Source organism: Sipha flava, unplaced genomic scaffold (assembly GCF_003268045.1).
Source record: "Sipha flava isolate LNK unplaced genomic scaffold, YSA_version1 249_pilon_pilon, whole genome shotgun sequence".
Lineage (NCBI taxonomy): Eukaryota > Metazoa > Arthropoda > Insecta > Hemiptera > Aphididae > Sipha > Sipha flava.
In genome coordinates this window covers 1,363,942-1,390,267 of record NW_020272898.1, presented here as the reverse complement: position 1 = coordinate 1,390,267, position 26,326 = coordinate 1,363,942, and the positions used below count along the sequence as shown (strand labels likewise).

The 26,326-nt window shown below is 25.9% G+C and overlaps 3 protein-coding genes across 3 annotated transcripts; all 3 read right to left on the bottom strand.

Annotated features, from left to right (window-relative positions):
- Positions 1-4,668, bottom strand: LOC112684333. Its single transcript, XM_025555790.1, has 4 exons — positions 4,221-4,668; positions 511-682; positions 381-438; positions 1-306 (listed from the first exon to the last, which is right to left on the bottom strand). The coding sequence occupies exons 1-4, from the start codon at positions 4,297-4,299 to the stop codon at positions 79-81; spliced, it is 537 nt and encodes a 178-aa protein (XP_025411575.1). The 5' UTR covers positions 4,300-4,668; the 3' UTR covers positions 1-78.
- A 2,105-nt stretch (positions 4,669-6,773) lies between these two features.
- Positions 6,774-14,006, bottom strand: LOC112684427. The gene is made up of 10 exons (XM_025555966.1): positions 13,899-14,006; positions 12,140-12,358; positions 11,872-12,068; positions 11,642-11,818; positions 11,314-11,573; positions 11,042-11,253; positions 10,290-10,923; positions 9,939-10,202; positions 7,522-7,715; positions 6,774-7,135 (listed from the first exon to the last, which is right to left on the bottom strand). The coding sequence occupies exons 2-10, from the start codon at positions 12,346-12,348 to the stop codon at positions 7,003-7,005; spliced, it is 2,280 nt and encodes a 759-aa protein (XP_025411751.1). The 5' UTR covers positions 12,349-12,358; positions 13,899-14,006; the 3' UTR covers positions 6,774-7,002.
- Positions 14,007-17,072: 3,066 nt separating this feature from the next.
- On the bottom strand, positions 17,073-23,165 carry LOC112684426 (endonuclease G, mitochondrial-like). Its single transcript, XM_025555965.1, has 5 exons — positions 22,835-23,165; positions 22,552-22,745; positions 22,260-22,496; positions 22,002-22,182; positions 17,073-17,222 (listed from the first exon to the last, which is right to left on the bottom strand). The coding sequence occupies exons 1-5, from the start codon at positions 23,030-23,032 to the stop codon at positions 17,136-17,138; spliced, it is 897 nt and encodes a 298-aa protein (XP_025411750.1). The 5' UTR covers positions 23,033-23,165; the 3' UTR covers positions 17,073-17,135.
- Positions 23,166-26,326: the final 3,161 nt, after the last annotated feature.

Below are 26,326 nucleotides of genomic sequence, written 5' to 3'. Positions count from 1 at the left end.
TTAAGTAATATTTACCAGACAAAAGTTAATATCAAAAAAAATATCTGTTTACATTTCAACTATTAATAAATATGTTCTTTATATAAGTTCAGTATGAAAAGCACCTAGTTCTTGGTCAAACTGAACAACTGAATGAGATATACGAAATTGTGGTTGTCGTGGATTACGCAGAAAATGGGATTTTGTATTTGAACAAGAACTTGGAGAATTTCGAATCCGTGCTCGCTCCCATTCCATTAACAGTGCATGTGTACGATGAATTTTTTCCAAACGTTGTTCCTCAATAGTTTGTTTGTAATCGGCACCCTAAAAAATGTATAATTTATAGTTTAACAAATATAATAAAAAAAAGATTGAATTTATTATTAGTTATTACTCACCATTTCTATTTTTTCATCTAATATTCTGAAGAAATTGAGTTGACTAGAAGATAGTTGTCTTTACATGGCATTATTAAATTATTTATTAGTACATTAAAAGTTAATTAGTAATAACATTATAGATACTAACGGATTAACAAATAGTGAATTAGAAGACTGTGGACCTGTCACACTTTGATGTAGTTGACTTGAATCATCCATTTCAGACATATCACATAAATTATTTACAGATGGTGTACTTGTCAACTGTATTTGATCTTCAGCATGATTTTCATAAACACTGCCTTCACTTTTTTCATCATCTAAAACATGAATTATAATTAATAATAACCAGGGAACGGACTTTAATGTCTTAAAAAATAAGAAAAATGTCCGTAAAAAATATGACCTTATGTCTTAAAAAAATGCTTTAATATCGAAAAAATGCACTAAAAACATTAAAAATGTTATTAAATTCGATAAAAACAAAATTTTGAACAGTTTTGTGTGTGTATAATATTATTAAAACTTAAAATTTATAAAAAATTCATCATTATAAAAAATTTATCTTATAAAAAAAATATTTAAATATATACAATAAAAGAAAAACTCTTTGTCTTTTTGCTTATCTTTTTTTTTAGCCAGAAAAATGTTTTATGTTAATTAATAATTATTAACTGTTTTCACCGAATTCTTGTACATACACACGCAAACGACAACGATCGGACAGCTTAATTTTCGGCATCTTTCACACTTATTCGAATTACGATAGCGAACACGACTAACGACTAACGACTCTATGAGTACCTACTAATAATCGGACACCAATTAATTTTATATCGCGTATCGTAACGTTATCGAGATTATTTGATGGGAATTACGTATAACCGTATAGAGAGATACAATCAGCCGATCTTCGTAAGAATAACTAAAATTGTATAATTCCAAGCAACAAATATATACGAAAAATGACCTAAAAATGGAAAAATGCTCTAAAAATGTCAAAAAATGCTTTAAAAACTGAAAAAGTTTAAAAAATGCAAAAAAATGCAAAATAAAAGTTTCATTATTAAATTCTCTGATGTATGAATCGAATTATACACTTAGAAAGCATTGCCCTATTCTACCCACTAAAAAATGTATTTTGCATCAAAGTCCGTTCCCTGATAATAACATTTTTAATGATTTAACATAAGTAAACTTAAAGTTATTAGTATAATATGTTCTATAGTTTTAATAAAAATTTAAAAATAATGATATTCTAAAATCTATCAATTAATAATTGAGGAATGAATTAGTTTACAACTATGTTTTTTTTTTTTTTTTTGATAGGTAGTGTCTATTTGGTACTTTAAGGTAGTTCTTTAATTTCTCAATTGTTTACTGAGTAGTTAAAAAAAGCTGATAAGAAATTACAAAAAGAAACTATCATAATTTGTTGCTATTTTTTTTTTAATATAATTAAATTTATTCTTTATAAAAATAATAATTGAGAGAATCAACTTTTTCACAGAGTTAATAACTAATATTACTAAGTTTTTTTTTATAAATGGTTAATTATATAAGCAATTAGCATTGTATACATATCAGGAGCGTACCCAGGAATTTTTTATGGGGAGGATCCAAAATTTTTATTTTATCTGATAATGGGAAATTAAAATACACTATATACTATTATTATACCATTTAGTTATTAAATTGTTGAGTGTGTAAACATTTCAATGGGGGTCTGGACTCAACCCCCCCCCTCTGGGTACGCCCTTGATACATATTAGAATATTAATTTAATTTAAGTCCGAAAGTTATTATATTTATAAATTATTTTTGTAACAGTTGGCTTAACAAGTAATGGTGGCATAGATGCAACTAGGGGGGGGGCTTGGTTGGGCTTAGCCCACCTATTTTCACTATAGAATAAAACTTCAACTCTTGTTTTTCTAAAAATTTAATTTTTGGTGTAATTAAAATATTTGAAACTTTAGGATCTGAAGGTGAATTTAAGAAAATATGGGAACAAATAAAATATTTGCTGAAGAAAATTACATATGGTTACAAACTCCATAACTTATGAATACATTTTGTAATTTTGATGATTTGTTTTGTTTTTTAACTTAAATAAAAAATAAAAAATATAGGATCAAAAGGTTGCAGAAAGAGTTAACTAACCTAGCCTTCATGACTATGTATTAACGGCTACCACGGCGGCAGAAAATGATTCATATTCGTCATTAGCAAATTATATGAAAAATGATTGCAAAACTTTTACATATTTTGTTATGGGAAGTGTTATTTCAAATCTTGAATATAGGTTTTCTAATGAAAGCTTGGCTATGGTCAGTTTGGTTGATTCATTTTGTAAATTAGTTATAACCGATTCAATGAAGTTTATCGATCATTATAAGGTAATTTGGTAATATGTATATAGATACATTTTAATTGTATAAGATATCAATGATAACTAATTAATTAATTATAATAATAGAAATTACTACACATTTCAAAGCGTAGGCAGCTTAGAAGCATAAATGAGAGTGATATTTAATCTTTTAAGTAGTAAAAAAAAATTTCAATTTAAATGATGTCAAAGAAATTGTCGAAAAACAAATATTTCCAAACCTTTTTAAACTTTTACAAGTGGCTTTATCTATTCCTATAAGTTCAGTCACCTGTAAAAGTCATTCTCTTCAATGAGACAAATAAAAAATTGGCTTAGATCTTCCATGACCCAAGATCGATTTACAAATTTATCTATTTTAAATATAGAGAGTGATATAATCAACAAATTAGATAAAAATGAAATTGTTAATAAATTTGCTAAAAATGATAGAAAAATAATTTTAATTTAATTAGGCTTTATAATAAACATCTAATAGCTATAAATTTTATATTTTATTAATTATACATGTATATCCTTCTTATTCATATTTATTTAGGTAGCTAGTCTGTAAGTAATAAGTGACTAAGGGACAAAATTTTATTTCGAAAGAAACTATTAAAAACTATAGGTAAGGTTGTAAGGACTTCTAATCAATATAAATATAAATTTTAGTGTTTGCAATCAATATTGGAAGTGTGAGGACAAAACCCCCATGGATCGCTGGTATCATTTAATCATTAAAATTTAGCCAACCCAGAAATAGAACTCTAGTTATGCCAATGAATGGCAGCACCAGAGGCAGGTCATGGCAATACCTGAAAATACCTGGCCCTACCACTGGACATTGGTATGAACTTAAACATAATAATACGGTCATTTTTAATTAACAGAAAAAAATTGTAATAGATCACTGAAGAAATATGTAATTAAGAATAGAGACACTAGGTACAATAATATTATATGATAACAATACTCCAACCTTAACTCAACTCTCATATGGTCATTTTAATTTTTATTATTAATTAGTTGAATTATAAAATTTGGTTCAGAGGAAATTCCTCAGCCCAACCAAAAATATGGATACTTATAGTTTTTATTTTATCATATATTTTATTGCGATACTAATGAGAGTTATTTTATAGTAATTTTAAAATAAATTATTAAATGTACCATAGTAGTAGAATATAATATTTATTAATAAATATATTATTTCATTTTTATTTACATACTATAATAAAAAATATTTAGAATAAAAAAAATCAAATACAAATGAAATAGAATTAAAAAATAATATTAAAATAATAATTGGAACTAGGTACCTATCTAAATTTACAAATTAAAAACAGAAAATAACACGCTCATTAAAATTCCTCCCGAAATGTTAGATGTATTACAAAAGTGTTTCCGTAATATTGACAAATAATTAGAATTAACAGGGTAAAACAAGATCTAGAATATTTAATAGTTTCCTTAATATACTTCACCAGATTCTTTAAACTTGTTTTTTTTCTTCTTGGTCTTTCTGGAATATGAGATACCAAAATGACTAGGACCACAGCCCATACTACACACTGACAATGAAAGAGTTGATTGCTTCACAGTTTCCACTCGTTGGTCATATGATTCAAAGGCATGTTAGGATAATATTGTTTATTAAATTTGTGACTAGATATTAGATTAAAAATCATTTTGTCAATTGTAATAAACTGTAGGCACAATTGACATTTACATATATATTATTTCAACATTCTGAAGACAATTCATGTTTTTTAATAGATCAATGTCTTATCCAATGTTTGTACTTGAATAAACAAATTAGTGACACAAATCATTTACAAGGTTACTTAAATCGGTAATAAAGAACACTGACACGACAAGAAGATGTTTAATAATTAACAAATATTTTTATTTTTTATTTATTAAAAACTATTATATTTTATTATTATTATTATCATATCAAATCTCGTGATATTTTTGATAATTTGATAGTACCTAGTAAACCACCTAAAAAATAAAAATAACTATTAAGTACTCTGTATTATTATAAGTGGCTACACTGCAAATTTAGCACTTTCAACCGTAAACTTAGTGCAAGTTCATGCTTTCAACAGAAAATAGGAATCAAAATCGTTTAATCGTTTTAAGTTTGACGTTACTTCTTCGTCCACTGCTAAAATCCAAACTAAGCCTAAAAACAAAATTATTAATTTTCAAAACAATAATAAGACCCATCTGGTCTTATGGAAATTGGAATCTTAATGTATTTTGATTATTTTGTGCATCCAAATTAAACAATTCCTTACAAAGTAAATAAATGATTTATGTAAAATAACTAATTTGCTTAATATTTATTAATGAAAACTATGACTAGGGACCTTATTTCCTAAAAAAACCATAAAATGTGCATGCATTTATACTATAAGGAATCACTAAATATGCATTAAAAAAATAAATATGTAAAGTATTTAATAAAAACTTTTAATATTAAAATTTTTTTTTTTTTATTAAAAAAACTTATAATTTGTATTTGGAAAAAAAAACACAATAAGTAAATAAGAAATTTATACAATATTATTACATAATGGAATAGCTTGATGAGGGAGGCTATCCATTGATAGAACCCTTCGGAGCGTAATTTAAATTAATTTAGGAGGTCGCGGCACCAACGTCTTTTCAGGCGGAGATGTATTAATATCTAGAAAATATTTAAAAAATTTAAAAATTGTTATTTTTATTAAAAAAAAATTGTAATAACAAATAATTACCTATTTATCTTCTTCGTTTTTTTCCTTACTTCGAGTTTTAGTCAAATACAACAATTTAATATCTTTTTAAATTAACTTAATTTGAATATATTTGTACATTTCTTTTAATTAATACAGTAATCCTTCGTTATCCGCGGTTGGGTCCACGATAACATATTAATGTCATTGCGATTGCGATAACGTTTTACCGTTATTACACGAACACTGTAGAAATTTATTTTTGACAATAATTGTTGTTATATCGCTATAGGTATAACACATGTACATTATAAATACTTATACTTATTGCAGATAAACCACAAAAAGTTACTTACACCATGCACGATTAATAATCGTCAATTGCTCATTTGTAAGGTGATATTTGTGCGTGACGCATATACAGCAGTGTTTAATAAATTTAGTAGTGAAAATATTTTTAAATGGCTTCTCAATATAAAATGTCAATAAAAAGGTGAATAAATGTTTTTTTATTAATCGTTCAAAAAATTGAAATTTTGAACAAATTAAAAAATGGTGATACTGAGCATCACTTGCTAGAACGTACAAAATAAATGAGTCTAGTGTTCGAGAAATACGTAAAAATGAAGAAACAATACGATAGATAATAAATAAATTAGTTGTAGGAATTAAAAAAAATTAAACCTAACCTCCCTTTTTACATTGATTTATGGTCTCGTTATCCACGCAGGTTTGCTGGAACGTAACCTTCGCGGATAACGAGGGATTACTGTATTGTACAATTACATTGAACTATAAGATATTTTTATTTTGAAAATGGACATTCCACATATATAGAACTTTTTTTTACATAAACTTAAAAAATTGTGTATCACTACTAATATCTATAGTAAATTCATTAATTTTGTTCATTTAAAAAAATCAATATTTTTGGTTGATCAAATCCAATATTTTTTTCGATATCTTTTAATTTTGTCAACAATTGCTTTAGCTTATGCAGGTTCTCTAATTTTGCAGAATTATATAAGTATAAAATAAAAAATTCTCATGCAGTAAAATTTCACTTATATTTAACTTTATTATATAAAATTAAAAATAAAAACTATTAGTTTATTGAATATAAAAATTAAACATTATTATGTTATAACATTTACAAATAGTGTTTAAATTAGAGCTCTTAATACACGTGAATTCACGTGTCACGTGTAAAATCCAAAATAAAAACGTATATCCTTAACTTAATACTGTACTATTAATATTTTATTAAAACTTCAAGTATATAACATAAAATTACTAATTTTACCATTGTAAAAATGGATATATATTTTGGATAAACATGTATTTCACGTGTACGCGTGAATTCCGTGACACGTGTTTTAAGAGCTCTAGTTTAATACCCTTGTTACATATAGATATTTACATTAAGATAATTGGTAAAAAGTAGCTTTTAGCGAAAAATAAATTAAACAATTCAATATGAAATAATAAATTATGTTTTTAATGTTAACAATTAAATACACTTCAGCATATTTAAGAAATAAACTTAAAATTCTTCGTTTAAAAAAGATTCAATTATTTTTCCAACATTTTTGTCAAAACCAGCAATAAATAGCCTATTCCCTCGACCTAAGTTTCTTTGGTCAAAATGCTTGCCATTTAAACAACATACAACAATCCTGGAAAATATTTTTTTAATTAGATTATTAATGTATACCAAATTTTAATAAAAGGGTTTAGTTGTAATATCAATGAATTGTTATAATTCTCAATATTTTTTATTTATTAAGAATAATTCAATACATCATAATACAAAATAAGTTATTGATAAAAAAAAAATTATCAGTTTATCAATTATTAATAAGGTAATAAAAAAGGCTGATCTTAAGAACTATACTTGATAATATAATTATTACACAATTATTTTTATTTTCATACAATAACAATATTTAAAATTATGCTGTTTTCCATCATTTTCAAATGGTTTAAATTTAATATTATTAATTATTAATAATGATTTCAATATTAAGACAACTAAAGAAAACAATACTCAAAAGATACATACTTCACTTTTTTTTTTAAAGCCGTTTGATATTCTTTAATAGCTCCATCTATGTTTTTTAAATTCATTTTGTTAGTTCCCAAAAATACAAAAATATCATATTCTTTATTATTTTCTTTAGCCCAATTCAAAGTAGATAGAGGATTGATATATGGAACATCTTTTTTATTTTCATCTGATGTTTCACTAACCGGAGTCTAAAAACCATGGAAATCAATATCTATAAGTGGTCATTACATTAGGTACCCTATTATACACGTTACTTTAAATTTGTATATGATTTGTACTTGGTTCCTTTATTAACTTATTACATTTAAAACATTTGAATGTAGGAGAAAAAATTACCACATAAAATTAAAAAAAAAAAAAATAAGAAACCCCTAGATTGGTTGAAATATAGGGATAGGTAAATGATATTGCTGAATTGGTATTTTTAATAATAATTATTTAAGAAAAATGATTTTTTTCAGTTATTCTGAAAATTTTAAGAAATGACCCCTAAAGTACCAACTAAACACCAATTCCTAAATTTGTCTTTCTATAACTGCTCATTCTGGTTGAAATCATGTATACAGACAAAAAACACACATGGTAAAACTAATAATAGGGATAAACAATAAACCAGAAGTTCTAAATTTTCCAAATATCCAAATATTCTTATCAAGAATTATCAAAGTATCCAGATTAATGGATTTGTTTTTGAGACTTAAAATTATTTTTAATTTTTAGTAAAATAAATTATTTTATTTTATAGTAATTTAAATTGATTAATAAATTAATATTGTTTTATGAATAACTGTATACTTAACATGAACTCAACAATTTTTACAATTTATTATTAGTTACTAAAATATGTTATTAAATTGCTGAGTTTATTTTATACTTTTATGACTTCCAGTGATATCATGACTGAATACTCAATTAACTTATCTTTATTGCAAACATTTATTTAAATTTATGTGAATATAAAAAATGAATCAATGAACAACAAAATTGAATCCAATAATAATCTGGATAGTCTATGAAATTGGGATTTCTTAAATCCATATTTGACAAATCAGAATAATTTAATTTGTCAAATCTAGATACATCCACCACTAACCAACACATAGCTTATCTTTGTTTCACTCAAAATTTAAAGGGTGACAACCAACTCTAACTAAATTTGATAGAAAAAATTATAGATAATTAAAATTTAATACTATAGTACACTTTATAACTATATGTTGCATCATGTTAGCTGTGATCATTCATTGGTATTATTATTGATTATATAATATATATTATATAATCAATGGAATTATCTTATAACTAAAGAGCGGATTTAATTAATATTGCAAATTGTTACAGTCTTCCTTTTTAATTTAATAATGCAATTTTTTGCAATTTTCAACGATTTTGCATTTTTTTGCAATAATAACAATTTTTGTATACTTCATGTGATAAAATATACAAATTATTATTTTCAAAGTGATTTTACAAAACTCATAAGTTTAGAAGAATAAAATAGTCAATTACTTAATAGTTTAAACATATTTAGTATAAATAATAGATAAATAAATACTAAACAAATACTAAATAAAGATATTTAGTATAAATATTTCTATAAATATTCCCGGTCCTAATGGAAAAATAGTTAAAGATAAATTAAAATATGTCTTAGAAAGAAATGAAGGATATAAAACTATTAAAACTTACTCTGAGGTTATAGCAAGAAATCAAAATGTTTATTTAGATACAACACCCAATTCAATACACACAATTCAGAGATGTATATAATTATAAATTTTAATTCAGAAAAATTATATATTTTGTAAATATTATATAAATGTCCATAACATTATTTAAGTAATTAATGATTATATATTTGATATGATTTTACTATGTAATTTTTATGTATTTCATTGCAATTTCAACATATTTATACTGCAATTTTGATATACCTCTATTGCATCGTATTGCATTATTGCATGGTATCTTTTTAGTACAATTTTAAGATATTTTTAATGCAATTATATCCGATCTTTACTTATAACTATGAAACATAATGACATCAATTTTGCTATTAAGAATTTATAAAATATTAACTATGAGAATAATCAACTTTAATTAAATGTTATCTTAATAATAAACGAAAAAAAAATAAAATAGTATTTAATTATACTCTGATTTAAGATAAAAATTTTAATTGCCAATATAGTATATAATGCTACATAATCTGTCAAACAAAACCATTCAATCCTCTTTTTTTGCAAATTTTATTCATATTTCAAGAAGCATTATAAAAATATTATAATTTGGTAAACTTTTTCATTGCTGAGTAACTACATATAATGAAGAAATTCATATTAATAATTTCTTAATTGTACATATAATAAAATAAAATAAATTGTATGTTTTTGTATAAACAAAAAAATTACCTCAAATAAAATAGATTCCAAACTTTCATAAGTCAAAGGTTTCTCATAATCAATTTTCATATCATTTTTACACGGTTTTCCAGTTTCATCTAAACCACAAATTGTTGGTTTATTTAGTACTTTATTTGGATATATTAAAGAAAGTATTATCAGTGTAATAGCTTCATGTACATAAAGTAACTTTGAATAAAAACACATTTTTTTTTTCATAATCACCCGACTATCATACGCTATTATTATACGTTGGTCAATAGGATTTAAAACCTAAAAAACAAAATAACTTAATTTTATTATTATACTTTGACTTAAGTAAAATGTAATACTAAAATTAACATATTTGATAATACATACTGCTAATGATTTTTTTATTAGATCTTCAGATAAAAAATGTTCCAACTCTAAAGATAATTTTGGAGGAGACTTCAATAATGTAAATACCCATGGCTGATTTTGATTCACATCAACTGTTTGAATTTGATCCATTATTGTTTTAGATTCAGAATTATTTTGCTGGACACTGACATTTAAATTTGATAACTGATCAGCAATTTCAGCAGACTGATTGTTTTTTTTCTTATTTTCTTCAGATATTTCTAACAGTTTTGTTAGTTTAGAAGTCTGACTAATGTTAGATTTCTTTGGATTAGGTTTAGTTGATTTTTGTTTTGATTGTTTAGATTTATAATCTTTTACTGTAGAATTCAAAACTGTATTACATATTTTATTATTTTTAATTTGTTGCGTATTTATTTCTCTTGAATTTGATGGTTCAGCTTGAAATAATTTATTTTCATTTCCAACAGATGATTGAGAATTTTTTTTTTGTAACAATGTTTTAGAAGTTTGGTTTGTATTTTGGATATTAGAATTATTTGTCAATTTTTTTAGATTTCCTGAGGCAATAGTTATTATCAGTTTATTAGGTGGATTAATTTTAAAATTTTCTTGTTTTTTTAAAATATTATTTTGTATTTTCAAGATATTCCTGAAATAGTTTTTTTTTCAAACCTTTAATTATTAAATTTTTATAAAATTTATTTAAAAATGATTATTATATAACATTTAATACACAAAGACAAAAATATAAATTTAGTGTTACTTACTGACTTGTTCTAGAATATCTAACATATGCTAAATATGATTCAATTGGATGTATTCGCCATTTTTTTACTTCATGTGGGTTGTTGAATCGTAAAATGAACTCCCAAAGTCCAGTATCAGGTGTTGAGTTTTTAAATAATCGTTTTCTGGCAAAAAAAAATGTGTTGTCCAATAATATCCTCAATGGTAAATGCATAACAAGTGCAGTTAAAATCTAAAGGAACATTTTAATTTTTTAAAAAATATATTATTTTCTCAAAAATATATTACTAACTATAGGACTGTTGAGCATTTTTTTAGGTATAACTTGATGTTCATGTCCCCATCGGCGTAATTCGATTTCATACCGTAAGGTTGTTTCATCCATTTTTGATATATCATGTACTAGTTTTAATTTATTAAAAATAAATTTTAACTGTTTCATTTCAAATGTTTCATTATCATCATAAATTGAAACATCTTTTAAAGTATGTCCATATATTTTTTCAACTCTTGCAAACCCATACATTGTATGGATAATAAATATTTGATAATCTATTTTATGTTTAAATAATAAATTATTTATTTATGTTAAATATGTTATGGTATTTATTTATAACTACTTGGATCAGATGAACGAATATGAATTAGATTCATTATATCTTTATGAGTCCAGCCCTCATAGGATTTATATCTTAATATTTGTTCTGTAGTTAACAATGGATCCCTACCTAAATACCATTTATTCAAAGCCTTACGAAAACCATTGCCAAACCCAGAAGATGGATTTTTTACAAATCCTAAAATGTAAATTTTATTACTATCGATATAAAAAAAAATAAAAAAAAAATACCCTCATTATGAAGAATATAACTAGCTTTATGACAAAAGTGAACAAACATCAACAATTTTAATCCATCTGTACATATTGCTGTTACTGCATCATAAGCGCCTGAAACTAATTTCGCACAATGCTCCAAATTAAATTTGGCACAAATAGCTAATGTATATATCAAGAGCTTATCATCAATTAACTTATTTTCTTTTTTTTATCTGAAATTTTATAAAAAATATTTTTAAATAAAAAATAATAAACTTAATAATTTTTTATAATTTAACCAATCTTTAAAATTATTGGAACAATAGAATTTATCTCTTCAGTTTTATTTTTTTTTACAATTTTTCCAATTATACGTATGCCAGTAATATCTTCATGGTGTCTTTGATCCCAATATGATTTTCTAATTCCAGGAGGAACATATATTGAGTATTCATGTCCCAAATAAAAATAGCGACGTAATTTACACTCAATTAATGAGTAAGAAGGCATTTTGATACAACTATTTTAATGCAAAAGAAAAAAAAAATTTAATTTTTCAATAACATAGGTACCTATTTAATTATTTTAAAGGGCGATGTTGAGAAAAAAAAAATATTTAAAAAATTGTATAGGCGAATAATTAGACATATTTATAACATACGGTTTAATATGCAAATACCATTAAATTAACAAAAATTACAATTTATAACTGACAAATTTATTTAAAAAATTATATTAATAAGTGATTAAAAAGTAATATTCTTAAATCAAAAAAACTAACATAATAGTTTTTTATAATTTTTTTTAATCTAGCGAGAAATATTTAATTCTGATTTTTCTATTGAATTTTCATTTAGAGCATTATTATGAATAATATGTAAGTTTGATCATTTATAATTAATTAAAAAAAAATACGAAGAAAATCAACAAGAAATTATACCAAAACATCAATTATGCTGGTTAGTTAATAATAATAAATTGTTTAGTTATTTTTAAAGCATTCAAAGAATGAATAAAAATTGAGTAAAGAAAATGAGTAAAGAAAAAATTAATTGAATTTTTCATTTTTATCATTCAAATTGGTGCTAATTTAAATACTCAAGGTAGTTAGGCTTTATTTATATTGCTGCACAAGTACAGTAGCGAGGAGAATAGAATTAAAATTGTACTTAATTAAAAAAAAATAATGTCTTAAAAAAATATGCATACAAAACAGGTGAATTATTTCAACTATAAAGAATTTATAATTAAAAGTAATAAAAATAAATAAATAAAATAATACATAGTAATATTAAATATGATCACTATGAATATTTTATTTTAAAACACAGCATTATTTTATGTAGCAAGGAAATATAGCACATTATTTAAGACAGTAGTATGCTGAAGGAGATCAGAGGAGCAGCCATTCATACAAAATTTGGAGTAAGTATTAGTATTTAATATATTATACATATACAGTGCATAATATTAGATATCTACTAGAATTAATGAAGTACAAGTATACATAAAATAATGATAAGCAACAGGATAATCTAATTAAGTATTAACAAGTATATTATGAATGTGTCTAAATAATAAATGATTATTTTTTTTTTGTGGTTATACTGCTATAACTATTATGAGTTATAGTTTATGGTCTAAAAGCATATTAATTAATAATATACTAATAATTTACACAAATACATCATATAGTCACAGTTTTTGATATTCTCCAGAATTTTTGTTTTGGGTATTGTAAGTTTAATATAAATTAAGAATACTGAATATACTAAGAGTTGACTGATGTTTTATTCTTATTGAATTTTATATCATTGCCTTGATATGTCAGTTAAAGTAGCAATCATATTATTTTGTATGTTTAATAAAATATTGGGTGGGTGGGTGGGTGAACTAAAATTATTGCTCCATATGTTAAAGTAGCTCACCTCGTTACCAATTCAAAATCAATAATGTAATATTATAGTTAATACTCAACTATTTTTTCAACAAGAAACCTCATATTAACAGATCAATAATACAGATAAATTTTAAATTATTTTAATATTACTGTTACTTACTCATATGATGAATACACAATTTGATGAACTACAAAACATATAAATATTGTATTATTTACTTTTCAAATTATCATAATTTTTAACCATACCCCGTGGATAGTCATGTATTCTTTTATATTTATAAAACGGTTCATAGATTACTTTTATTAAAATCAGTGTTTTTATTACAATGTTTTATCTTAATCAATATGTTCCGAAAATATTATTGTTATCAATAATAAAAGCTAACTGATAAGATGGAATTAAAATTTTTTATTTGATATGTTTAAATGATTTCAAATATTTCAATGCATCAACTGCTAACTGCTGTAGCTATTTTCCCATAAAATGTCTAAATAAATATAGTTTAATTTTTTAGTATATACAAACTTATAAAATTGAATAAAAATTGACCAAGTTATGTTTTTGAATAATTATAACATAAAATGAATTGTTTCACATTTCAATAATCCAGTGCTTTGGCCACCTAGGTCACCCGACTTAACACCAATGGATTCTTTTTTTATGGGGTTATTTGAAAAATCTTGTGTATCCGTCGAGTTCATTGCCTGATCTCCGTGACAAAATATTCAAAATATTTTACCTGAGACATTAGAAAACGCTTGGGTCCAAAAATTTCAGCTCTGTGTTACAAATATTGGAGGTCACTTTGAACATTTATAAAAAAAAATGTAATGCATTATTTTCGTTTTTATGTAATAAAATCTTTTTTTTCTTTTAACAATCAAGTTTAAAAATAGTATATGAATTTTAATTTTTCCTAAAAGCTCCACTAATAATTATATATTAATAATTAGATATTATTAATTATTATTAATTAATTATTATTATTATTATTATTAATTATTAAATATTAATAATTAGATATTTACAGATTGCCATAAAAAATCAGCGTTCAATCGAGATCAATGCCGCAACTAGGATTCTTGGAGCCCTGGACACAATTAATTTATGGGACCCTGAGTGAAAAATCCAGGGAATTTTTTTTTTTCATTTTCTTTTTCTATTTTTTAAAAAAAATGTATAATTTGATAATAAAATATTAGATATATGACAACCAAAATTCTAAGTTATATATTATTTGACAAAATAAATTAATTTATCGACGGCTATTATTTGTATTGTTCCAGCTCCCAATGCACTTAACAATAATATTATAATCTTTATAGTACCGAGAAGTCGTATTGACTACCGCCGGCCCGTATTTATTTTTATACAAATTTACCACTGTATCAGTATTTTGTAACATGACATAAACAAATTATATAATCATAGGTTAGGTTAGGGGTCCAGCTCACGCCTATATAAATATGCCACGAACGGCGATTACAATAATTATTTCGGGAATCCCAATGGTATATATATAAAAATAACTCATTGCATAACACTATATGTTATCAATAATATTATAGCTTATATTATATCAATGTGAGATCCGGAGGGCCCCGTTCAGATAAAATTGTAATTAATAAAAATATACAATTGTATAATTATAAGAATAAATGCATGAAATAATGTATTATGTAATTTATCATAATGAAATTATTTAGAGGGAGGGGAGCCCTAAAACCAACCACAAGAGCCTCCTTTACAGAGGCATTGCATCTGCTGCCCCTGTGGTTTTTGCGACACTGATCGAGGTTGATTAAATCGATCAATTCGTGTTTTGCTAGGTAACAACTATTATTATAATTATTCAAAAACAAAACTTGTTCGAACTTGGTCAATTTTTATTCAATTTAAAATTTTTTTTTTTTTTTAATTGTTTTAAAAAATATGCTCAAGAAAATGACTATCTTAAAAATTGAAAATTTTTTAATGCATAAAATTTTTTTTTTTTTAATTATTTCAAAAAAAAATTGAATTTTTTGCCATTCAATCAAAAATTCCAAAAATTCCATACTACGTATTGTAAAATAACCGCGTTTAAATATATTGATTTCCTGTGGGAAAGGGTGGTAAGGGTGATACGGGACTTACTGTACATATTAATGAATAACTGACATGTGATAAATTACATTGTGTAATTATCCTTTGATTTGTATTATGTAATGCAATTTAACAATTACTATTATAAATTTAATATAGGTAATAATTTATTAAAGGTTATTAACTAATTTATTAGTAATTCAAATTTAATATTGTAGTACACTTTATTACTATATGGTGCATCATGTTAGCTGTGATCATTCATTGGTATTATCATTGATTATATAATATTATATAATTAGAGCCCAGATTTATATACATTTAAAAAGTGTCAAATATGATGCAAATATGCAATTATATGCATTATGCTACACTTAATAAAATGTTTTTTTTTTTTTTTTAAAGAACCACACTTTTATACCAAATAAAATTCTAAATATTTTATCAAAAACAAAAGAAATGATAATATCCACTGCTTTATATTTCAAATAATTTAAATCAATCTAAAACTTTTAGAAAACTTAAAAACGAGAATACAAATAAAAAAAAAACTAAAAATAAATATTTTAGATTAATTGAAGTTTCCTACTCTCAAAAAAAACGAATAGAAAACTTAAAAAAATACAAAAAATTGTAATTTTTTAAATATGCATGTTATATGCATTAACTCTCGAAATATGCAAAATATGCAAAACATACAATATAAAATTTGATGTAATATGAATCATGGACATTTTAAACTTCCATATACGTGCATACAGTGTTTAGTAAAGCACTCTTCTACTTTGTATAGAAAGTGAAATAAATGTAAATTTGGTTTGGTTAATCCTCCTTTTAATTTTAAATTAGTAAACTCAACTTCTGTCAAATCCTTTGAATTTTTCATGTAACTACTGTAATAATAATATAACTAACATATAACTAACCCTACATACTACTATTGCTTTACAGATATGGAGAAAATGTGTACTAAACCCGTAACGCATTCTGACCGTCAGCTATCAATGCAATTTAGATATATGATAGCTAAACTGTATATCTTAAACCGTGGTGTAACTACGGCTTACATTTAAGGGGGGGGGGCTATAAGTACCAACAATGGTATGGTGATGTGGATAATGGAGAGGCTCTCATTTTTTTGGGGGATAGGTGGGTATTGACAAAATATACTTGCTTTTATAAGTTTTTGAGTTTGCCATGCCACTGATTAAAGATACATCCATTGTATACAAAATAAAAATAGACTAAGGATATATGATTATATTATATAATACAAATATAAATGAAACTACCCTATAACAATTATAATTATTTTTCCAGTTTAATGAATTTATCAAGTGTCAGTCTTTTAAAAAATTGTAATCCCGATGCACGTTCAATAACTTCCAATGGCATCTGAAATATATAAGCAATTTATCAGTAATGCATCTAGTAAACAATTTTTTAATACTTATCAATTATATAATACATTTTACAAAAATAATAATTTTATTTAAAATAGTTTTAATTAAAAATAATATACTGATAATTGGCAATTTTCAAAAAATTACAAATATGATATAATGAAATATTAATTAATTTTATCAATCTAAAAAAAAACTCACATTGTATATAGAACTACCAATGTATAGAATAAAAATATTTAAGTTTAAATTTCTTGATATTATTTGTTGATATTTACTTATACATTTTACAACAAAAATAAAAAAATAGGTTCTTTTTCCTTTTATAACATAATTAGTTTTCCACATTGGGTAGTATTCAAGTATTATGTCAGCACGTTTTTAAAATTTAACCCTTTCTCCCACAATGTAAGTGTATGTAAGACAATGACTACCCTCCTTCTATCTCCTCCTATCCATATTTTTCATAAACCCCTTAAATTATTTTCTTATTAATAAAATGAATTTCTTCAATTATCAAAATACAATATTGGAAATTTTTTAAACGTTTATATTTTATTTCCATAACATAAAAAACAAATAAGTCTTCTAATTTCTTCAAAAATAACTTCAACATGCCACTGCAATGGAGCCATAATGGTGAGGTAGGTGAGAGGACCTATCCTAGTTCGACAACAACCTACAAATATTTTATACTCTCTCTCTATGGTTTCAATCCGTAGATTGGTTTGCAGTCATTTTCCATTCTTCTCTATAATCCACTTTCCTTTTCATTTCTACGTATGAGTTACATCCTTGGTCTTTTATTATTTGTAGAATATACTCTAATCTTAGTCTTCCTTTCTATGCTTCCTTCTATGACCAGTTTTAGCAGTCCCTTGTGTCACATTATATGGTCTATCTATTCGTTTCATCTTCTAACTATATTTTTCCATATTAATTTCCCTTCTGTTATTCTTTTCAGCACCTCTTCATTGGTTACACTGTCTATCCAGCTTATTCTTAACATTTTTCTGTAGTACCACATTTCCAAAGATTCTAGCCTTCTTCGCTCTTCCGTTGCTACTGTCCATGTTTCACACTCATAAAGGGCTATACTCCATACATATGTTTTTAATAGATTTTTCCTTATATTTAAGCTAATGTTTCTTGATGCGAGAAGAGTTTTCTTGCTGTTTATTTTAGTTAGACAGATGAGTTTTATTATTTCACTCCTATTTCTTCCATCATTGCTGATGATGCTCCCTAGGTATGCAAATTCATCCACTTGTTTTACTGTCTGGTTTCCTCGTAGCTTTATCTGTATTCTTATTCTCAAATGAGTACTTATGTTTTTTGCATATTTATTTGCATACGCAAATCCCTGATGAATATTTTATCTATACTTTTGATTAGCTGATCTAAGTTTTCCTCTGTTTCAGCAATTAACGTAATGTCTATAAACATACTTATTTTTTGACTATTAATTTTTATCCTTAGATTGGTCTCATTTTTTATCTTTTCTATTGCTTTTGGACACAGCAGCATGGTGATGATATTATTTTGGAACAATTGCTCCTTCAAAATGTTTGGTAGGTGGGTGATCCCCCTGCCAAAAAATACTTAACAATAAGTAACAATAATATAGATACATCATAACATCATATCAAATGTTTTAAGTGATAATAAATATTTGGCGCACAAATGTACTGTATATGATCTGTTACACTAGAAACAATTGGTGTTAACTAATTGTAATACCAATGTTAACAACATTATTCAAAATTCACATACACTGCATAGATCAAGAAACAAGATAATTAATGAGTGTAATAAATTTACTAGATAATTAAGTAAGTACATCTGATTATACAGTCTAATATACGTATATTTTTTTAATTATAAATGTTTTGTTGTAGTGGAAATGCTGTCAGAATGAAAAAAGGGTACCTTATGGTATATACATTTTTGCTCTTCACCAAAAATTAGTTCAACACGCCACTGTTTGGATATATGCGTTGAATATAGTTGGTGATAGAGTGCATCCTTGTCTAATTCCTTTATTTATTTTAGCCTCTTCTACATTATCTTGGAATTTTATATCAGCCAACTCATCCTTGTATAACTTATACAGCAGTTTCCTGTCTGCGTATTTTATAACCCACTCTCTTTATCATATTAAACATTAATGTCCAGTTCACATTATCAAATGCTTTTTCAATATCCACAAAAGCTATAAATGTTTGTTTATCCTTCCTAATCCTTTTCTGAATAATTATTCTCAATGCCAGTATTACTTCTCTCGTTCCAATTTTTTACCTGAAACCGAATTGGTCCTCCGTCAATGATTGTTTTATCTTAGATTCAATATGTTGGAATATAATCTTTGTTAGTATTTTTGATGCATGTGATAGGAGGCTTATGGTGCGGAATTCCTCACATTTATTTTCTGCTGCTTTCTTTGGAATGGGGATATTTATGCTTTTTATGAAATCCTTTGGTATTTCACCAGTTGCGTAGGTATCTTTGATGATTTGAAATAATCTGTTTTTAACTTTCTCTCCTGACTCCTTCCAAAGCTCTGCTTGTATTCCATCAATTCGTGCTGCTTTTTTGTTCTTCAGATTCTTCAAAGCTTTATCAAACTCCTCCCTCATAACTGGGTCCTTTTCATATTTTTCTACATCAGTTTCTCCTTCGTTTGATTCGATTTCATTAAGTGTTTCTCTCTCATATAGTATGTCTAAATATTCTTTCCATCTTTTGACAATATCTTTTTGCTCACACAACATTTTCCCATTATTATCTTCTACTCATACACCTCTGGGCTTATACTAGCCGAAGAACTTTTTCACCATTTTATATGCTTCTTTTCTTCTTCCTGTTTTCATAAGGGTTTCTATATTACTACAATTTTCTTCCCGGTACTTTTCTTTTGCTTCTCTTAATTTTCTAATGACTAGATTCCTCAATGCTCTATATCTTTTCTGTCCTTCGGTATAGTTCAAACATTTATATTTTCTTCTTTCCTCTATAAAGTTCACAATTTCGGTTGTAATCCAATATTTTCTTGCTGTATTGTTTTTCTGTCCTGGAGTTTCTGCTGCTGTTTTTGTGATTGTCTGTTTCAAGCTCTGCCATCTTTCTTCAATGTTTTGGGGGCCTAGGGATTCTTCAATACTCGCATCATTTGTGCATTCACTGTATTGTTTCCTTGACTTTTCATTTCTTAGGTTTTTGACTTGTCATTGTACTATTTTTTTCTTACACTTTATTCTTTTAAATTTAAGATTACACTTCATTATAACAAGGTTGTGATCGCTGTTTATATCCTCACCTGGGTAACTTCTACTTTCTTTTACTTGTTTCTTAAATCTGTTTTTTACCATGATGTAGTCTATTTGATACCTATTTATATCTCGAGGCATTTTCCAAGCGTATATTCTTCTCTCATGATGATTAAAATAAGTGTTTGTGACTATTAATTTATATTTTGCACAAAATAGACCATCTCCTCTATCGTTTCGGTTTCCCAGACCATAGTCACCTGTTAAATTTTTCACTTTTTCTTCCCCTTCAATGGTATTCCAGTCACCCATTACTATCAGATTTTCCTTCCCTTTAACATTTTCTATTAGTCTATTTAAATTTTCATATATTTTTTCTAGCTCTTCCTCGCTACTATTTGTTGTTGGCATATATACCTCAACTACTGTTGTGTCCTTTGGCTTCGTCTTAAATTTGACTAGGATAATTCTATCATTGTATTGTATGTAGCATTTAACTTTTTCACCTAGGGTTTTATTTGTTACAATCCCGACTCCTCCTGTACCTGGTTTCTTCTCTGATGCTCCCATATGTATTATTCTGTAGTCTCCACTCCAGAAATCTCCTGAATTCGGCTATCTTATTTCTGATATTCCAAGGATATCAATTTTCATCTTATTCATTTCCATTTTCAGGTTTTCCAAGTTTCCACATTGTAATAAAGTTCTTACATTCCAAGTTGCTATGAATTTATTATTATTTTTTATTTATTATTTATTATAATTTATTATATTCTTTATGTTCTTTAAGATTTCTTTCCCCTCTTAAGATCCGAATTTGGGACTATTTTACCTCCGGAATATTTTACTTGAGAAGCTATCATGTTTATTGCTGTTACTTGGGATATTATTATGGTCCCTTCCATATCGTAGTATCCTCCATTGTTTTTAATGGATGATGTTCAAGTATAAGTGGATTCAAACTTGATTTTAACAGCGCTGTTTCCCATTACTATGTCCATTTTAGTCGCCTCTTACAACAGACATGAACTACCGTGGGTGTATTCTACCTACCACTCATAGGGGGAATTTTATACTATAGATATTATATCAACCAGTAGATGGAACGTCTTTGATGTTGGTTAGTAATTTACACTTTGCTTTTTCATGGGTTAATTTTAATTTTGACTAACATCAGATTTGATAATTAGGGGGAAAATCCCATGTAAGGTATTGTCAGATTTCTCTAACTCTTCTACCCTGGTCTGCTAACTTGATACTTGAATGCTCTCTTGAAATAATAATTACCAATGATAACATACACAAGAAAATATAGGCTCAAACAGACTGATAGTATCAGAAGAAGGACTAAATGTTTAATATAATTAAGTTAATAGATTACACCAAGGTTAATAGAATACTATAACTTCTAATTTCTAGTTGATTACTACTTGACACATAATTTATAAATTTCTTTTCTTTTTATTAATAATAAATAATAATTAAATATTTAGTGCATTAAATACTTGAAAGTCTTTTAATGGTATATTGTTTGGAATAACTTGATTTGGCATCACATAACACTCTAAATAAAATTGGGACTTATTACTTTCAGTAACAATAATTTTATAAAAATGTGTAGGAACCGCAACGTGGTTATCTCCAATAACTTGATATTTAATCCATAATTTTCCATCATCTCCTTTTCTAAAAATATTTCCATTTTAATAACATAAATAATACTGTATTTAAAACTAAGTAATGAAAATTTAATTTTCTCTTACTTTGGTAAAAATAGTGGACCTGAACAAATATAAACATTTTTATTATTTTTTGCTTTTTTTCTTACATATTTTTCTAAGTCATTCCAAGCATCTCGATTGAATCCTTTTCCAACTTGTGGAGCAATGTTTGATAAGACAAATGTTTGATTTACTAATTCTTGACTTGCTTTATGATTACCAGCTGCTGCTAGATGTCCACGGTCAAATCCACTATGCTTATAATCTTTGTTTGTAGCTCTATAAAATAATTTGAATTATTAATATATTGAAATAATATTTATTTAAAAATTACCGAAAAAATTCATGAATTGAGGTATCTTCAAAAAAGTCACATAATGCTCTATCTACTTTGGGATTATATTGTACACTTTCTGGTGTCAAATGTTCTAAAACCCAATGGGGTATACGGTTCCTTTGGTCATAAGAAAGAACAAAATTATTATATGATCGTACATTATCCAAACTTGGAAATCCATATTTCATTATCTACAAAAGATATAATTTGATTTGAAAAATATCTACATGAGCAGTATATGATAAGTTAATCAAGAGAATAATATTAGTATAATTCTTACTTGAGATACTCGCTGTTCATTGTTAATAACTAATTGCTGATTATTAACAACATTGCTTTCGGCATACACAGCATCAAATATTTTAAATCCTGGTATTCTATGGGAAATATTATGTTCCCTATATTTTCTATCTATCCATATACCTAGAAAAAAACTAGAAACTCCAACAACAACAGAGGTAACACACTTAATAGTCATTATTTAAATAAAATGTTGATTAAATTAATTAATATATTTAGTAAATATTGTTTAATACTCAGGGTAATTGAACATTTAACCTGTGGTTAACTATTAACTAAAATTAATTAACAAATTAAATATAAAAAATTTTGAAAAAATGATACAGCTGACTGATAAGAAATACATGATCAACAACTGATCGCCCCCTCTACCCCCCCAGAAAACATCACTGATGATCATGAAATGGTATAAAAAGTGCTTTTCTATAATATTCTTCCGGCATAGAATCTTAATAATTGTCTCGATTAATTTGTTTTTTTTTTTTTTTTAATCTTGGTACACTCATTGTGCCACCAGCATCAGTTAAAGTTTTTGAAGCCGTAATAAATATTAGATTAAATTCCATCTCAGCATTTTGGCTAAGAAAATTGAAAGAATCAATGACAACTCGAACTATTTCGAGGGGTGACCATCCTCAGCATCATCAGCATTTTTTAAAATGTGATTCTGAATTTTTTTCAAATATAAAACAATTTTTAACTATTATTTCTACACTTCCCGTATCAACAACTACTACAGAAATAACTTTTTCAACATTACGACGTATTAAATCATATTTGAGAAATTCGACAATAAATGAACGATTAACTGGACAGGCAACAAAAATACAAAAAACTGCACACAAATAAGACGAAAAACTGAACTGTACTGTCGAAATCGTAGGGTGACACTACTAAGTGTGCAAAATGCAGTGCATGAGACGTCACATGAATGTTTTATTGTATGATGCGAGGTTAATATTTAAAGCCTAGTAACGTACAAGTGACTTTCCCTTGATATTAACAAATGCGATCTATGTTTAGTTTACCATGCGAAGTTAATATAGTAGTATTTTGTAACTATTATTATACATCACAAAATTGACTTCCATATTTAATGTTAAAAATTTACTTCCATTTAACTTTCCAAATTATGTTTTGCTTACCAATACTATTCAAAGTTATAGTTATTTAACTATAAGCTTCTTGGGAATTTCTGAGTCTAAACTTTGGAATTTGGTTGTATTGTTAATAACGCTTAGGTAAATAGTTAAGAGTTGAAATTATAAATAGATACAAAAGGTTAAAATATTATGTAAGAAAAAATAAACACATTCATTCAGATTATGCTGTCTACGAAAGTTTATTTATCTAGAGCATATACACAATACAAATATAAATATAATTACAATTTACATAATTATAAATTATTGTATTTATAAATACATAACAATTTCTAATAACAAAATTCATGATAAATAATTATTATTTAGGCATAATTCATAATAAGATGTACCTATATATTGTTTTTTTTTTCATTTTATTATTTATTTATTACTTTTTATACACATTATTATGATTTAAAACGTATAATTATGTATCATAATATTTAAATATTACATTTGAAACAAACTTAAATTTTGAAATAAATTATATATTTACATATAGACAAAAATATTTATGATTTTTTATAAGCTAAATAAATAATAGTTTATTTTTATATAAAATAAAGTGATTATTTCTTACACAATAACTAAATTTACTAATGTGCGAGATATAAACCAATAAACACTTTAAATGTAATAAAATTTTATTTAAAATAATTAAAAATCAAATATAATTTTATTCATGTAGTGTTACAATGAATGCAATAAAGTAAACATTATAGCTTTATTGTTGGATATAGAAACAAAAAAACATTTCAAACTAATTTCATCTAAAGGTATTAAATAATAAGATGATACTTTTGAAATATTTACATAAAAACATCCTACCTCAGTTGACTTTATAGGGGAATCAAACATTGCATTTAATAATTTTTTTAACCTATTAAACAATTGTAAATTGTAAAAGTATGTACTAAAAAGTAATTTTAAAAGTATGCTGAGTCCTTGCTACTTGGGCGTCTGACTAAACATATTGTCAAAACGAATAAACATTATTAACACCATTGGCGCACACTGGAGGGTTCAAGGGTAGCAGCTGCTACCCCTGAAAAATTGGGTGGGTGGGTAGTCCTCCTGGCCCCAAAATATCTACATCTACATGACTACATCATAATAAATCTACTATGTACAGTGGCGTGTTGAAGAGGTTTTTGAGAGGCCTCTGCATTTTTAGAGGTGGGTGGTTTGGGTATCCGAAGTCTCATGACTTATATGAGGATATCAATTCAATTGTACCTATATCTACATAAACTATAATAATAATTATTCAGAGACATTAAAATAGGCAAGTTGAACAAGTTTAGAGAATTCTAGTTAGGGGGTGTTGGGGCGAAGCCCCCACGGGTCTGTTTTTGAAAGTGATTTAGTGGGTGGGTGTTATTTTTTCCATTCAATATGCTACTTCTATTCATTTTTGAGTGTGCGCCACTGATTAACACGGTATGAAAATAAATCATACCCATACCAACTCGCCTGTGACTTAAATGCGACGTCTATGAAAGTTTTTATAGTGTTGTACGTTCTAGATAAGATAAATCTATAATTTTTTTACACGAAGCCACCATAGCAGCGCCACCAAAAGATATTAATAATTAAATTGAAGGTTTCACATTTAGTGGCGCCACAAAGTTGGCCGCACCGTTCTAATCTTTTCGAGCAACCAGACATGTTGAACGCGCGACCAAAATAGTCGCGACATCATTCATATTATATGGTTTTTAATTTAAAAACGCGTATTCTATTAATTCGATCAACTGCCAGTGGCGCGTTTTTTAGGTGGTTACTGACGTTTTCAAAAATGTCACATTTGATATCTACCTATAACTTTACATGAAAGTAAATTATTTATATACCATTAACATCTCAATTGTAATGTTAAATACAAATCATTAAACTCACAAGTAACATTAAAATGTAAATGAAGTTTCATGTCATGTCAACATTAAGCATTGCATGCAAATCAACTTAGTAAGGTATCCACAGAATTAACTTTTAGATTGTTTTGCTATAACTTCACCAATACGTAACATACCTATCCGTTACAATGAGAAGTTAAATTTTGAACTCAAAATCTACGTGACAGCGAAGTTAGTGTCACGCATTTGCACACTGGATAATTTAAGAAACTAGATTCAAAAATTTAGTATGCTGTGTGTGAAGATAACCTGCAACTGTAGTTGCATAAAATACAATGAACCAATACAATGCACCAATACAAAATATTGTATTGGTATTCAATTGTATTAAATAAATAATTCATATTTAATTTTAATGTTTAATAGTACTAATATAAATCTAGACCAAAACCTACTCCGAAAATATTTCCT

What these genes read in the sequence shown, in the direction of transcription:
- LOC112684333 (XM_025555790.1), bottom strand. Translation starts at nt 4,299, where the DNA reads ATGGGCTGTGGTCCTAGTCATTTTGGTATCTCATATTCCAGAAAGACC. An exon ending in AAACAAGTTTAAAGAATCTG is followed by an intron (nt 683 to 4,220) that starts GTGAAGTATATT and finishes TTCATGTTTTAG; the next exon opens with ATGATGAAAAAAGTGAAGGC. An exon ending in AATTCACTATTTGTTAATCC is followed by an intron (nt 439 to 510) that starts GTTAGTATCTAT and finishes TGCCATGTAAAG; the next exon opens with ACAACTATCTTCTAGTCAAC.
- LOC112684427 (XM_025555966.1), bottom strand. Translation starts at nt 12,348, where the DNA reads ATGCCTTCTTACTCATTAATTGAGTGTAAATTACGTCGCTATTTTTAT. An exon ending in TTATATTCTTCATAATGAGG is followed by an intron (nt 11,819 to 11,871) that starts GTATTTTTTTTT and finishes TTTACATTTTAG; the next exon opens with GATTTGTAAAAAATCCATCT. An exon ending in TAATAAAAAAATCATTAGCA is followed by an intron (nt 10,203 to 10,289) that starts GTATGTATTATC and finishes TTTGTTTTTTAG; the next exon opens with GTTTTAAATCCTATTGACCA.
- LOC112684426 (XM_025555965.1), bottom strand. Translation starts at nt 23,032, where the DNA reads ATGACTATTAAGTGTGTTACCTCTGTTGTTGTTGGAGTTTCTAGTTTT. An exon ending in TCAATTCATGAATTTTTTCG is followed by an intron (nt 22,497 to 22,551) that starts GTAATTTTTAAA and finishes ATTATTTTATAG; the next exon opens with AGCTACAAACAAAGATTATA. An exon ending in GGTCCACTATTTTTACCAAA is followed by an intron (nt 22,183 to 22,259) that starts GTAAGAGAAAAT and finishes AAATATTTTTAG; the next exon opens with AAAAGGAGATGATGGAAAAT.